The sequence below is a fragment of the Toxorhynchites rutilus genome, chromosome 2, assembly GCF_029784135.1.
Source record: "Toxorhynchites rutilus septentrionalis strain SRP chromosome 2, ASM2978413v1, whole genome shotgun sequence".
Lineage (NCBI taxonomy): Eukaryota > Metazoa > Arthropoda > Insecta > Diptera > Culicidae > Toxorhynchites > Toxorhynchites rutilus.
In genome coordinates, this window is record NC_073745.1 from 180,003,882 (window position 1) to 180,019,680 (window position 15,799).

Consider the following 15,799-nt stretch of genomic DNA (forward strand, 5'->3'; position numbering starts at 1 on the left):
CTGCAGGAGTAACATGCGGACTAGAAGAAGTTGGTCTCAACTCCCGTTCTAAAATAGTAGTATTCAAACTCCGGGTGCCAAGGAAAATATACCATACTAGTGGTCAATGATTCTATAAATATACTTCTTTTGAACTAGTAGATATAGGGAAAACCAGAAAAATACACACAAATCAGCAATTTCAACAACTTTCGAAGAATATGTAATTTTGAACAGAAAACATTTTATGTTGGTACAATAAAAATATTGTGCATCATTTTCATGGTGTGCTCTTTTTTCAGTCGTCCTCAAAAAATCATGAAATGGCAAATTTATCAATACTCTGAAATACCATTTCATTCAAGAACCATTATTCTGCACCATGTTTATTTCAAAATTATATTTAATGTAACTTTTAAAATTATGACATCATTTTTTTTATTATAAATGACTGTTCGTTTTGATTACAAGAAATAAATATTCGCTCGATTAATCAAATACTGAAAGACAATTAAAAATTTAAATTTAAAAATGACCTCACGATTGATCGAATAAACGAAAAAATTAGACATCTCTATTTGCAGTCAAATCCCTTTCCACAGTCCTCTGTATATTTATACCGTTTCCCCTCGCGCAATTATTGCAGGGGTACGACTAAAACGTCAAATCTCTCATATTGCCAGTGTACCCAATATTGCTGCGGTTCACTGAAATTTTGGTTCTATCAATTACCGTGTTTACAACTCAGTCCGGTTATATAGTCGAATAGTGGCTAACTTTAAACTCAATGTTAAATGTGAACACCTCCATGTGAAACCGAAATATGAAAATCGCTCATGCAGTTAGAATAAAGCAGCGCATTTTTCGATTTCAATCCTCGTAAATGATATGTTGATATACAAATGACGCCATATTGATTTTGATTTTGGGTATCCTATATTCAATTGATGTCTAACCCCTGAATTATTGACGACACGGTCACACCTTTATTCCACACATCTTGGTCATACCCAAGACGGGTCTATGGTACTAGGTGAGGCCGTTTCGTCACTAAGTTGGTTAGGGGAGCGGTATATGAAAACAGTACGGAAGAAAGCAGAAGGGGAATTTTTTCCTTGAAGTGTGAAAGAGACAGATTGATCACGAGCGAGCTTGGGCACAAGCCAGGTGTATGACACGATTATCGCTATCTCACTCTACCTACCGTCACCGCCTATCTAACTATCCCTCTGCTGTAAAAGTTCATCATCGACATCACGATATGTCAGATGGTGGTAAATTGGTAATTCGCGATAACGTCGACGTCTGGTGGCGACTTCAAGTTTGAGTTATAATTTGGGTCCCAAAATCGTTAGTGTAATCTCTACCAGATTAGAAGACACGAAGCCGGTTTTCTAATTTTAAAATTTGAATGAAAATTTTCACATTATGTTATTTAATTATTAGAAACACGTATTTCTGACTTTTATTCATCCATACAATCATACAATTCCAACATTGTTGCTGATTTTTTTCTCTATAATATAAAGTTGTCTTCATAACCAATTTTCGTATGAGACTTTTTCCCCACCTGCAAACAAAAATGTTTTTAATTTAAACAGAATACTAATTTGATAGGGGAAAGCTAATTTTCATTCATAATTTTAATTTTGAAAATGTTCACTCCGACTGAAAATCAGCTGTTCTTTGACGCTCCCCTAAACTAGTAAACGAAGCTCACTGCCGTCAACGCGGATCGCTGTTTTGAAGAAAACAAATACTTCTGACGTGTGAGATGTTGGCATCAAAAACATGGCGGGTGCCATACGGCTGGCACAAGCGTATTGTGTTTTGTTTACAAACAAAACACAGTAGACTTCCAAGATGGCTGAAGAGTGGTTTTAGCAAGTTGGCCCACCTTAGGATATACTTCTACTCGCCTTGGTCATACCTAGCATCTGTGATGTGCACTGAGAGGAAAATTTAGTAAATATGACGAATTTTTTGGTACATGTTACCAATTCTCTAGTCATTTTCTACCCTACTAATCATTGGTACATGTTACAAAAAAAGAATGGTAGGCACATATGTCAAACAAACTACAAATTGTTGGTCCAACATTGGTGCAATATCAGTGAAAATTTTGCTTCCTATTTGTGAGAGGTAATCATCAGGGATAATGACAATATTTTTTAATAATTATTTTTAATTTAAAAAATTGTATTGCGTTTAATTCTACATACATTTTACTAATAACTTATGCTATAAACAACATCAATAATTCTATAAACAACATCAATAATCATTCTATAAACTGCGTACAAGAGGCAAATTTTAATCGCAGCTTCAACCACCTCAATTTGATGAGCATTTCCAAAGCAAGTTCCCGAGCAAGTTCCCGTTCCTCTTCCTGCTGCATCGCTCTGATTTGCATTAGCTGATTAGCAGAGTAACGGTAGAATTAGCACGTTTCATCCGTATTTTGTTCTCTCGTGTCCCTATGAAGAAAAGAAATACATATGTTAATGATATTAAATATGCAATAAATTATGTATGTTCACCTTAATTTTTTTACGGTCGATGATGTGTTGAAGAAAGATTCCAATCTTAGCGACAAACTCGCCGTTACCTTCAATCCCATAGCTTGGATGGTTTTTGGTAAACAAGTATTACGAGTCTGGGATCATGCCAGCTGTAAAGACAAGGAAAAAGGTCAATAGTGTTGTAATGTATAGAATATAACTGATGTTTATCCTTGGCGGGAATATGAAAATAGTTTCCCGACCGAGGTGACTGATGTAATGATGTCAAAAAAAAACGAATACTTATCTCCGATTTGTTTATGATGAATGATTGTACTGCATATAATTTTAAGGCCAACTAAAAAAGAAACAAAAATGGTATTAGGTCAATTATGTTAATATGGATCAAAATTTCTTGTGATATTTTCCCCGCCGAAAATATGAAAACAAATTCTCGGGGGAGATGAATACATAATTGAATTCAATAAAAACAAAATGCTTACCTCCGAATCGCTTCGTCTCCAAAAGACAATTGGCGATTGCAAAGTGCGCACATCACAGTTGTTAGGTATGACAATAAAAACAAACTTACTAATGGTATGAAGTAAAATATACGAATTCCTGGTAGGAACATTCATTGCGTCTGACATCTTTTTTACGCAATTTTAGTAATATTTACAAAAAATGTGTATATTTTACCAATGTTTTTGCTACTAAAGATTTGGTAGCTGCTTTTACTAAACTATTTCTCCAGTGTGCGCACTTTGCAATCGCCATTTCCTTTTTGGAAACGGAGGTAAGCATTTTGCTCTTGTTTTAAGTTTACCTGTAAATAATTTCTTTTCTGGTTCTATTTTAGCTTCTTACCCTACAAAAATCAGCCGAAGTGGCATCGACAAGGAATAATGGTACAATAAAAGGCATTACCAATCGGTAAATATATTTCAAAATATATTATTGCAAGAATAACAATTATTTTCTCCATAGATGTTGTAATTCCAATCAGTTCTGTGGAGAAGTTGTTACGACATCTAGTTTATTTCTTCTACTTCGTGTCGTTTCCGATCTACAAATTGCACGATGCGGCATGTTGTTAAGCCGCCATCATGCTCAAAATTAATTACTGCTCAACGCAGCTCAAGTTGGCACTGACACGCACACCTATAAACACCAACACGCATGCACAAATAACTGAATGCGCACTCACCCATATGTCCAGATCGTATTCTCTTCTGATTGGCTGCTCTGGCGTCTTTGTTCCCAGCGTCCTTTATCCTCACCGCTTTTCTTTTGTTGGTTCTCTTTCCACCAAGATGGCCGCTACTACGATGCTGCTGAACCGGAACTTCCACCACCACGGCGATGTAGGCCGAACAGCGCCACCACCCAGCGTCACAAAATCATCCGCAAACACAGCTACCACCGCTCCGTATCAGCTTCTACGCCACACCAACTTGCCAAGCCAAAATTGCCGTGATCCAGCGACAACCACGGCTTCAAGGCTAGTCTCCGCGACTGCCAATTTTTTCCGCTCGGACGATGAGGCCGTCCCACAACCACTATTCAGCGGATGACGAATATTCAACTTATATTTTTTTTTTTGGAATTCACTTTCAAACTTCGCACTTATGATCGTAACCACGCTTTTAACTTCCGCGAATGAACACTCGCTAAACGAGAATTTCGCGACGATGGCCGTGAGCACGTGAAGACTAATGATTTCGCGATCACGCTTATCTTCGCGAATACAACCGCCGAACACTCTAGATTTTTGCAGTGATCCCGCAACGACGCCTTTATCCTTGGCGAAAATAACACTCAGCCACCAAACAAATATTATTCGGCGGCTGTGACTACAACAACGCCTTTATCCTTGGCGGGTTTAATTCCTGGAACTTTCCTCGTAGAGATGCGACCAAAGAGAATGGCTGCCAATCCCCAACGCCCTGAACTTGTACGCCACGTGCTTCCTCAGGGAGAAAAACAAAGCCGATCTGCTCCCGATCGTGATAGAACTACTAATCATCTCTTTTATCCCGCTTAAGGCATGCGTGGTTCTTTCCCTCGTACATGTGTTAGTTCTTTCGTAGCAATCTGCCACCAATATTACCATGTATATTTGTATGTGTTGTCCGTTGGCTGGTGAGTGCCTCCCGTCACCATGTGGGAATGTTGCGTGAGTGAGCGCATGTTGTGTTGCGTGTTGGAATGTGTGGGTGCCCCCTTGAGTAACTGCAGCAAAATTAACTGCAAATGTAATAAAGTTTAACGTTGCTTTCAAGGCAGGCCAGGAGATCATGGTTTTAAAATCGCTGAAAGAAATATACGTGGTTGCGAAAGGTGAAATGGTATATGTCGCTACAGGCGGAAAAAGAGCAAGTTGTTCTTCTACAGCGACGAAAGCGTCTCCTGTTGCTGCAATAAGAGGATTCAAGTCTATCTAACTCATGCAAATCAACGTTTACTGTATGTAGAATAAGTTATAAGTAATATGTACTTGTGACGGCAAAAAACCCGATACCGATAACACTACAGCCGCTCTATCCAGTGAATATTCGATTCCGCAACGCACTCTTCGACAGGCCACAAAAACCAAAGCAAAATTAGAAAACAAAACGTCAAACTGAAGATACAAAACAGAAAAGAATTGAAAAGGATAAAAATTGTCGATCAAAAAAAGAATCGTATCAAAAGTTTTCTATTATCTAAATAATTCAAAGTGAAATCTTAAATTTAAAAATATTCTGAATTACGTGAGTCATATTGAATTCAATATTTAAGTTGAAATAATATAATATATACATATAATCAATTCTAGAGTGGGTAAAAAACTAAAGCTAACTGGTCGTCCTGATAGGATCTTTCCTTTGTAATAGCTTCACCAAAATTCAAAAAGTCAACCACAACCATATCGTGTTTTCTTTCTTGACTTGGTGCAATCTAACCCAACAAAATCTTTTTGAATTTTGTTCGTGGGTAGCAAGGATGGAAAGACATCTAGACACTCCAGAATACAACTGTAAAGGATGTAATCGTCCCGACAACGCGGATACAGAAATGGTATGCTGTGATGGGTGCCACGAATGGGAACATTTTTCTTGCGCGGGTGTAGATGACACAGTGCGAAATCGTGCGTATATCTGTAAAGTGTGCAGAGCGAAAACTACAGTAACAGAATCGCTTAAGCCTCTGAAACCTTCTACGTCGGATAATAAATCGGCTCGTATGTCCCAGAAATCCAAGAGCGGGTCTAAGCGTGGAAAGAAAGTTCCACAATCGAAGTCACAATCAAGTGTAGCATTCAGTGCAAGAGTAGCATTGCTGCAGGAGGAAATGAAGATCGCCGAGGAAGAAGCCTTATTGAAAGAGCAGGAATTGAAGCAACAGCAGCAGTTGAAGAAGCGGGAAATGGAGGTGTTACGTCGCCAACTGGATGAAAAGAAGAAAATCGTAGCAGAAAAAATGCGACTACAACAGTTACAAATTTCCGAGGAGATGGAATTCAATAAAAATCAACATATGATCCGGCGGCAGTCTATAGAAATGCGACGAGAAATAATTCGTCAAATATCATCGGGAAGCAGAGTAGTTCAATACCCGACTCTAGAGAGAAGGTGTCATCTTGGTTGAATGTCCACAACGACGCTGGAAGATCGATGGAAAACACTATGCGCAACGATACCACAAAGGAAGAGGAAATCCCCGTTTCGCATATAAACCGGTGTTCCGAAGACCCAGCGACTATTTCTACGATGAGTAAACAGGTTCGCACAACTCAGCAGCCTAAAGCCACAATCTCAATAAACACCGAAGGTGCAGGTATGAATACTGTACCTATGTATCAGGGCCCGTCCCAAAATAAACCTAGCGTAGTAAATTCGCTACAACCATCGATCATATCAAGTGGTGTTGCGACAGTTGCTCAAACACACGTACCTCAGTGTCAGACAACAACGCGAACTGTTTTCCCGAATCATGTAAATCCAAGCATAACGAATTGTCCGGGATCGTCATCATGGATCCATCCCCCTCAATTCGAAATTAGGAATTCGAACAATGTTCCTATTGCTTCCAGTTTCCCAGCCTGTATACCGGAAAATCACATGTCTTCACAGCCCACGATGGCATTCTCTCAGCAGCACTGTCCATCAATGCTTGGTCCACAACTGAATCAATTTCAAGTGGCATCTCGACAATCGATGGGGAGAGATTTACCTACCTTCACCGGAAACCCCGAAGAATGGCCGGTGTTCATTGCAAGTTTTGAACAATCGACTCTAGCATGTGGATTCTCTAACGCGGAAAATTTAATCCGTCTACAACGATGCCTGAAAGGACATGCCCTGGAATCGGTGAGAAGTCGTTTGCTTTTATCTACGAGCGTACCACACGTTATACAGACTTTACGTACACTATACGGTCGACCTGAACTGTTGATACGGGTATTATTGGAAAAAGTGCAACAATCGCCCGCCCCCAAACCGGGACGTTTGGAGACATTAGTACAATTCGGATTGACTGTCCAGAATCTTGTAGACCATCTAGCGGGAGCAAACCAAAAGGATCACCTTTCCAACCCAATTTTAATGCAACAGCTAGTCGATAAACTTCCTGATCATTTGAAACTTAATTGGGGCATATATAAATGCAATTATCAAAACGCTTCACTCGCGACATTTGGCCAATTCATGACTTGAGTGATCGAAGCTGCTAGCGCAGTCAATTTCGACTTGCCGTGGGTCGAAAAGCAAGACTGGAATGAAAAAAGAAAAAGGGAAAAAGGTGTTATCCATACCCACTCGACGGAGCAAGTTGTTCCAGTCGACGAAGCTTCTTCAACGATAATAAACCGAAACCCTGTGAAAACATGTCCTTTATGTGGTCATGAAGGTCACCGGCTACCTGATTGTAATCAATTCGTGACTCTGAATTGTGATCAAAGGTGGAAGGTAGTCCAACAGAAAAACCTGTGCAGAACATGTCTCAATAACCACGGTAAATGGCCATGCAGGTCATGGCAGGGTTGTAGTATGGACGGATGTAGACAAAAGCACCATACAATGTATCAATGTATCAGCAAGTCACCTTTCTCTGAGTACATCAACGCATTCCATATTGCGAATGATTCCGGTTGTCCTGCGTAATAACGGACGAACCAAGGCGATCTTTGCCTTCATCGACGAAGGTTCATCACTCACATTATTGGAACAATCAATTGCCGAACATTTAGGAGTGGTCGGAACGCCGGAACCAATAACATTGCAGTGAACGGGAAATGTAAAACGGGAAGAACGAAAATCTCATCGAGTATTACTGGAAATATCCGGAAAAAGTAACACTAATCGTCGAGAAACACTGCACGCGCGAACGGTTACCCATCTACGTTTACCTTCACAAACAGTTAGATATCGTGAGCTCTCCCAACGATTTCCTCACCTGCGTGGACTGCCATTAGAAGACTACGAGCTTATACAACCGAAACTGCTTATTGGGCTCGACAATCTTGCCTTAGGAGTTCCTTTGAAAATACGTCAAGGAAATCGAAATGATCCAATTGCGGCTAAATGCCGACTGGGATGGAGTATCTACGGCGGTTCTAGCCATCCTGGACAAGCATCAATCCTCAACTTCCATGTTGGTGCTGTTTCCGACCCTGATAGGGAGCTAAATGAGCAGCTTCGGGATTATTTTACTCTAGAAAATACTACTGGAACTATTTCATTAGAAAAACTAGAATCAGAGGATGACAAGCGAGCCCGAAAGATCTTGAGGGAAACTACTAAGCGTATTGCGATCGGATTTGAAACTGGGCTATTGTGGAGAACTGATGATCCTGTGGTTCCAAACAGCTATTCAATGGCGTATCGTCGGTTAGTCTCACTTGAGAGGAAGTTGGAGAAAGATCCCCCTTTGAAGCAACGGATCCACGCCATGATAGCAGACTATGAAGGGAAAGGCTACGCTCATAAGGCTACAAGCGAAGAACTATCTTTAACGAACCAAAACCGAGTGTGGTACCTTCCATTGGGTGTCGTTTCTAACCCAAAGAAACCACACAAAATCAGATTAATCTGGGACGCTGCTGCCAAAACCGAAGGAGTCTGTTTTAACTCTCTTCTGTTGAAAGGTCCTGACCTATTGACTCCACTTCCACAAGTCCTAAGTCAGTTTCGTCAATTTCCCGTTGCGGTGTGTGGAGACATCCGGGAGATGTTCCACCAAATAAAAATCCGTGAGCCAGATCGGCAATCTCAACGTTTCCTATGGCGTAGCACTCCAATTGAACCACCAACTGTATATGTCATGGACGTAGCCACTTTCGGGTTCACCTGTTCTCCTGCGTCGGCACAATATGTGAAGAACCTCAACGCATCGGAAGCTGCTCAACAATTTCCCCGGGCTGCTGCCGCCATTACATTGAATCACTATGTGGACGATTATCTGGCTAGTTTCTTGTCAATTAAGGAGGCGATAGCAGTGGTCAACGAAGTCAAGCAGGTACATGCTATGGGTGGGTTCGAAATACGGAATTTTCTATCGAACAAATCAGAAGTCTTGCGTGGCATAGGCGAATTGGAAAATGGTGTCGAAAAAGAACTTGATTTGGTAAGAGGCGAATCCTCTCAATCTGTCCTTGGAATGATTTGGTTTCCCAAGACCGATGATTGCATACACATTCTCTATGCGAAAAGATATTTTACCGATTCTCGCCAAGGATCACGTTCCTACCAAACGAGAAGTTCTCAAAGTGGTAATGAGTTTGTTTGACCCCTTGGGACTTCTGGCCTTTTTTCTAATACATGGGAAAATACTCATTCAAAATACGTGGCTCGAGGGATCAGGTTGGGACGATCCTATCTCGAACAAACTGCAAAAACGATGGCAGTGGTGGACTGATCTTTTTCCGCAACTGGAGTTATTGAGAATTCCTCTGTGTTATTTCCCGGCTCCGTTTCCAATTAATTCGCACGAGCTGGAAGTACATATCTTCGTAGATGCCAGTGAGCTGGCATATTCTTGCGTAGCATATTTCCGCCTGTTAACGGAGAATAACATTATCGTTGCGCTTATAAGCGCAAAGACCAAGGTAGCCCCCATAAAGTCTCTCTCGATACCCCGCCTGGAATTAAAAGCGGCTGTTCTGGGCACACGCCTGATGGAGTCTATTAAAAGTCAGCACACACTCCCCATTTCACGAAAAGTGTTCTGGAGTGACTCCAGCACCGTTCTGGCCTGGATTCGATCTGACCATCGTCGTTACAACAAATTTGTAAGTTTCCGAATCGGTGAAATACTGAGTTCCAGTGAACCGAATGAATGGAAGTGGGTACCTTCCAAACTGAATGCAGCAGACGCCGCAACGAAGTGGGAGAATGGATCCGAAATCAAATCTGACAGCCGATGGTTCCTAGGACCCAGTTTTCTGCGGTTATCTGAAGAACGGTGGCCAAAACAAAAGTCTGTGTCAATCACCGAAGAAGAATTACGACCGGTTCATACTCACTGGGAAAGAGAGCCAATCATCGACATCACTCGATTCAGTCAGTGGGCAAGATTACTTCGTACGATGGGATATGTTTTACGCTTTATCCACAATCTTCTACATAAAAAACTCAAGTTACCTCCTGAATCAGGTGTACTGACCCGAGAGGAAATTAGAGGAGCAGAAGAAGTGCTGTGGAAAATAGCGCAGTCAGACGAGTTTTTTGAAGAAACGAAATTGCTGAAGGAGACCCAAGTGCCACCCCATGCTGTACATTGCGTCGTCACTAAATCAAGTCCTATATACCGAGCTTGGCCATTTCTAGATGATCGAGGAGTCCTGAGAATGCGGGGTCGTATTGGTGCTACAAAATTTGCATCATACGAAGCAAAATATCAAGTTATTCTGCCAAGAAAACATCCTATAACCTTCCTAATAACTGACTGGTATCATCGCCGCTTCCGCCATGGTAATAAGGAATCAATTGTGAACGAGATGCGCCAGCGTTTCGAAATCTCCAAACTACGGACATTGGTGAAGAAGGTTATGGCGAGATGCGTCTGGTGCCACGTTATGAAGACCAAACCGAAGTCTCCACCCATGGCATCACTTCCGGATGCTCGAGTAAGCACATTTGTTAGACCTTTTACATTTGTTGGGTTGGATTATTTTGGTCCAGTGTTCGTTCGAGTTGGTAGGAATCAGGCCAAACGTTGGGTGGCTCTCTTCACCTGCCTCACCATTCGAGCCGTACACTTAGAGGTAGTGCACACCCTATCAACCGAGTCTTGCATTATGGCAGTTAAGCGATTCGTTGCACGTCGAGGATCTCCCGCCGTATTCTATACGGATAATGCGACATGTTTTCATTGTGCAGATAAAGAGCTACAATCTCAGGTCGACATTCGAAACAGAGCTTTAGCGTCTACGTTCACCAGTTCCCAAACCAGCTGGAAATTCATTCCCCCTGCTGCTCCCCATATGGGAGGAGCATGGGAGCGACTTGTCCGTTCTGTAAAAATAGCAGTTGGCACAATAATAGATGCTCCCCGCAAACCCGACGACGAAACTCTGGAGACTGTTTTATACGATGCTGAGGCCATGATAAATTCTAGGCCCCTGACGTACATTCCACTGGAAGATGCTGACCAGGAGGCACTGACTCCCAATCATTTTTTGCTGGGTAGCTCTTCTGGCATTAAAATTGAACCCGTAGAGACAGGCAACCGCTCCATCCTGCGGAGTAGTTGGAAACTCGCTCAGCACATCACTGACGAGTTCTGGCGGAGGTGGGTGAAGGAATACCTACCAGTTATAACTCGAAGATGTAAGTGGTTCGAAGAGACGAAAAACATAGGGGTGGAAGATTTGGTACTGGTCGTGAACGGTACAGGAAGGAACCAATGGATACGTGGACGTGTGGAACAGGTTTTCTCAGGACGCGATGGGAGAGTTCGGCAGGCAATGATACGAACTGCGACTGGTGTTCTACGGCGACCGGTGGTTAAGCTAGCGATTTTGGACGTCGAGAAAGTTAGTAAACCCAATCAAGAGTCTCCAGGGGTCAGGACCATTACATGGGTTTACGAGCGGGGGTATGTGACGGCAAAAAACCCGATACCGATAACACTACAGCCGCTCTATCCAGTGAAGATTCGATTCCGCAACGCACTCTTCGACAGGCCACAAAAACCAAAGCAAAATTAGAAAACAAAACGTCAAACTGAAGATACAAAACAGAAAAGAATTGAAAAGGATAAAAATTGTCGATCAAAAGAAGAATCGTATCAAAAGTTTTCTATTATCTAAATAATTCAAAGTGAAATCTTAAATTTCAAAATATTCTGAATTACGTGAGTCAAATTGAATTCAATATTTAAGTTGAAATAATATAATATATACATATAATCAATTCTAGAGTGGGTAAAAAACTAAAGCTAACTGGTCGTCCTGATAGGATCTTTCCTTTGTAATAGCTTCACCAAAATTGTGAGTCACATGAGATGAAATCCCACCAAATTCTAATAAAATGCTTTGCAGCAAAAAGTCAACCACAACCATATCGTGTTTTCTTTCTTGACTTGGTGTGGTGGTCCCAACAGTACTAATTATGTAGAATAATACCATATATAATAAAATATAATAGAATAAAAATAAAAAAAATATATCCATATCCCTGATGTGTCTCAAACAAAATTTTCACTGATATTGTACCAATGGGGGGTAAAAAAATCTGGCATTATTGAACCGATTAATCGGATTTTTTGAGTCAATATTGATCCAACATTGGACCAACAAACCGTAGTTCAGCGAATTTTTTTTCGTAGAATGTACAAATGATTAGTAGGGTAGAAAATGACTAGAGAATTGGTAACATGTACTAAAAAATTGGTTATATTTACTAAATATTCCTCTCAGTGTATGCACTGAGAGGAAAATTTAGTAAATATGACGAATTTTTTGGTACATGTTACCAATTCTCTAGTCATTTTCTACCCTACTTATCACTGGTACATGTTACAAAAAAAGAATGGTAGGCACATATGTCAAACAAACTACAAATTGTTGGTCCAACATTGGTGCAATAACAGTGAAATTTTGCTTCATATTTGTTAGAGGTAATCATCAGGGATAATGACAATATTTTTTAATAATTATTTTTAATTTAAAAAATTGTATTCGATTGCGTTTAATTCTACATACTTAGAATACATTATACTAATAACTTATTCTATAAACAACATCAATAATTCTCGTTGGAATCATTCTATAAACTGCGTACAAGAGGCAAATTTTAATTGCAGCCTCAACCACCTCAATTTGATTAGCATTTCCAAAGCAAGTTCCCGTTCCTCTTCCTGCTGCATCGCTCTGATTTGCATTAGCTGATTAGCAACTGATTAGCAGAGAGACGGTAGAATTAGCACGTTTCATCCGTATTTTGTTCTCTCGTGTCCCTATGAAGAAAAGAAATACATATGTTGATGATATTAAATATGCAATAAATTATGTATGTTCACCTTAAGTTTTTTACGGTCGATGATGTGTTGAAGAAAGATTCCAATCTTAGCGACAAACTCGCCGTTACCTTCAATCCCATAGCTTGGATGGTTTTTGGTAAACAAGTATTACGAGTCTGGGATCATGCCAGCTGTAAAGACAAGGAAAAAGGTCAATAGTGTTGTAATGTATAAAATATAACTGATGTTTATCCTTGGCGGGAATATGAAAATAGTTTCCCGACCGAGGTGACTGATGTAATGATGTAAAAAAAAACGAATACTTATCTCCGATTTGTTTATGATGAATGATTGTACTGCATATAATTTTAAGGCCAACTAAAAAAGAAAAAAATGGTATTAGGTCAATTATGTTAATATGGATCAAAATTTCTTGTGATATTTTCCCCGCTGAAAATATGAAAACGAATTCTCGGGGGAGTTGAATGCATAATTGAATTTAATAAAAACAAAGTCGCTTCGCAAATCGCTTCGTCTCCAAAAGACAAAAGACAAAGTGCGCACATCACAGTTGTTAGGTGACAATAAAAACAAACTTACTAATGGTATGAAGTAAAATATACGAATTCCTGGTAGGAACATTCATTGCGTCTGACATCTTTTTTACGCAATTTTAGTAATATTTACAAAAAATGGGTATATTTTACCAATGTTTTTGCTACTAAAGATTTGGTAGCTGCTTTTACTGAACTATTTCTCCAGTGTGAGTACCCTCAGGGTAATTTAAGCTAACTAACCCACCAGTAGTGTAGACACCATGGTTCCTCAGTATTTGATGCAATTACGTAAATATTATTGTTTTGAATTTCAACTAGAATCGCCAATTTAATGTCAATAAGTGAGGCAATATTATAGTGTGCGATGGGGGCATCCACTGTTTATCATGAGAAACAAATAAAAGAGCTATGTGCTCTTCATACATTAAATAATCTGTTTCAAGGTAGACGGTAGTGATACTGTAATCCGGTCATTTATCCATTCACTCTATTTTAGATGAAGCATCTTACAGTAAGGTTCAGTTGGACGAAATATGCCGCAGTTTGTCACCCAACCACTATATTAATCCTCACAAGTAGGTACCCTGAATAATGCATTATCATTACGTTCTCTTCATTGTTTTATATTGCAGGTCAATACTCGGCCTTGGGAACTATGATATAAATGTAATCATAGCAGCTCTCCACATAAAGGAATGCGAAGCAATATGGTTTGATAAACGAAAGTATGGCAAGTTACTATATAACTTCAACTTGTTTCGCGCGACCATTCTATCTAAAATCTGAAAAGTATATATCGCGACCTTGAATGAGTTTCCGTGAAAAGTTAATGCTTCATTTGAAAACAAATCATTGAAAGTATTGACCATTGATAGCCACCGCTTGCTCCCCTCCATCTGGCAGCGTTTTCATTCCAATTCGAATAAAGAATTTTTCAGAATTCAGAATTCTAGCTAAATACTTTTTTTTAATTACAGAACTCGATATGTTAAACAACATAAAAATAAAATCGTTAAAAAACCTGCGAACGACATACGATGAAATTTGAAGTTCTAGTAGGATTACTTATTCCAGGTCCCAATATATTTTTCGAAGAAGCATGTTCTAAACGCTCGAGCGAATCATCTCTAATGTGATATGCTGTAATTTTCGATTTTTTAAATTTTAACGTCCACAATAGCGGGTTCAAATTTATGTTTTTTTTCCTGTTTAGGGATCCGTCTTGTATTGAAACTTCGAATATCGTAGGATTTATACTGAATGTACCATCGAGCTATAAGATTGGTTTTGTTAAATTACCGCTGCAACGGAGACATTGGATCAGCGTGAAAAAAATTAATGGAGTATTCTGGAATCTAGATTCAAAATTGGATGCTCCTGTTCAGATTGGAAACGTAAATATTCTCTTTTATATTTAGATAGCTTCACATAATTTGCCATTTCAGTCAAAATAAGTAATCATATTGATAAACGCGTAGTGATTAAACAGTAGAAGCAACATGACTATTTAAAACTTGTATCATGCAACGACCTACCAATCCAATGTTCCTTTTATGAATGTTCATTCTGTATCGACTTAGACTCACACTAATGTTTGATACATCTAACACATACGATAGATAGTCTCTTTGAAATAACACATGTTTTTGTAATTTTCTTTTCAGGAAGATCAGACAATGGAGTATCTACGCAATCAGCTTCAAAATAACGATAAAGAGTTGTTTGTAATTTGCAGAAAAGAAGTAGAAAAAAATCATTCGTGGCTTCTTCCTCAGTTTAGACCATAAAAGAACATAGCTACAAAGACAACCAAATGGATTATTGTTCGTTTCAATAATAAACATCGTGAATATTATGTGACATGAATTTTGAAGTGAATCTCAATAAACAGAATGAATGCCGTTTTATTGTTTCATGTTAAACATATTAGGCTTCTTGTATATTGCTAAAACAATATCTTCAAAAATCTTGATCATACACTGTCGGACAAAATATTAAGTCACTGCTCAAGTAAAAAAGTGACAATACTTTGATAAAAAATAATCCAATCCAGTGCTTCAATCCATTTATGATAATTTATAACATCTGTATTTAAAACAATGGTCATTCGTTAAAAATGCGTTTTAGACATTCTTAACAACTAAAATGACCCGACAAAATTTTGGACCAATTCCTCGTTTCGGCTATTTCGAGTGTTGTTTCGGTGGCATTTTGTGTTTTTCGGATCCTGGTAAGTATTTATCATGTAAACAAGAAGTATGTAAGGTTTTAATTCTCGAATTCTAGTTGCAGTCAACGAAAAATGGGTCACGCGCAAAA

The 15,799-nt window shown here is 39.4% G+C and overlaps 3 protein-coding genes across 3 annotated transcripts in view; 2 read left to right on the forward strand and 1 right to left on the reverse strand.

Moving 5' to 3' along the window:
• The first annotated feature begins 6,148 nt into the window (after positions 1-6,148).
• LOC129766451 (uncharacterized) lies at positions 6,149-11,670 on the forward strand. The gene is made up of 4 exons (XM_055766983.1): positions 6,149-6,832; positions 6,881-7,115; positions 7,882-8,991; positions 9,173-11,670. The coding sequence occupies exons 1-4, from the start codon at positions 6,149-6,151 to the stop codon at positions 11,668-11,670; spliced, it is 4,527 nt and encodes a 1,508-aa protein (XP_055622958.1).
• A 1,051-nt stretch (positions 11,671-12,721) lies between these two features.
• Positions 12,722-15,799, reverse strand: part of LOC129771785 (uncharacterized) — a 68,251-nt gene continuing 65,173 nt past the window's right edge. Inside the window, exons 2-3 of the mRNA XM_055775818.1 lie at positions 12,984-13,301; positions 12,722-12,920 (exon numbers count right to left, since the gene is read on the reverse strand). The gene's annotated coding sequence lies outside the window, so the exon portion shown is untranslated. The remainder of the gene's footprint in view (positions 12,921-12,983; positions 13,302-15,799) is intronic.
• Positions 13,756-15,402, forward strand: LOC129771788 (josephin-like protein). Its single transcript, XM_055775821.1, has 5 exons — positions 13,756-13,923; positions 13,977-14,055; positions 14,113-14,205; positions 14,694-14,874; positions 15,145-15,402. The coding sequence occupies exons 1-5, from the start codon at positions 13,845-13,847 to the stop codon at positions 15,265-15,267; spliced, it is 555 nt and encodes a 184-aa protein (XP_055631796.1). The 5' UTR covers positions 13,756-13,844; the 3' UTR covers positions 15,268-15,402.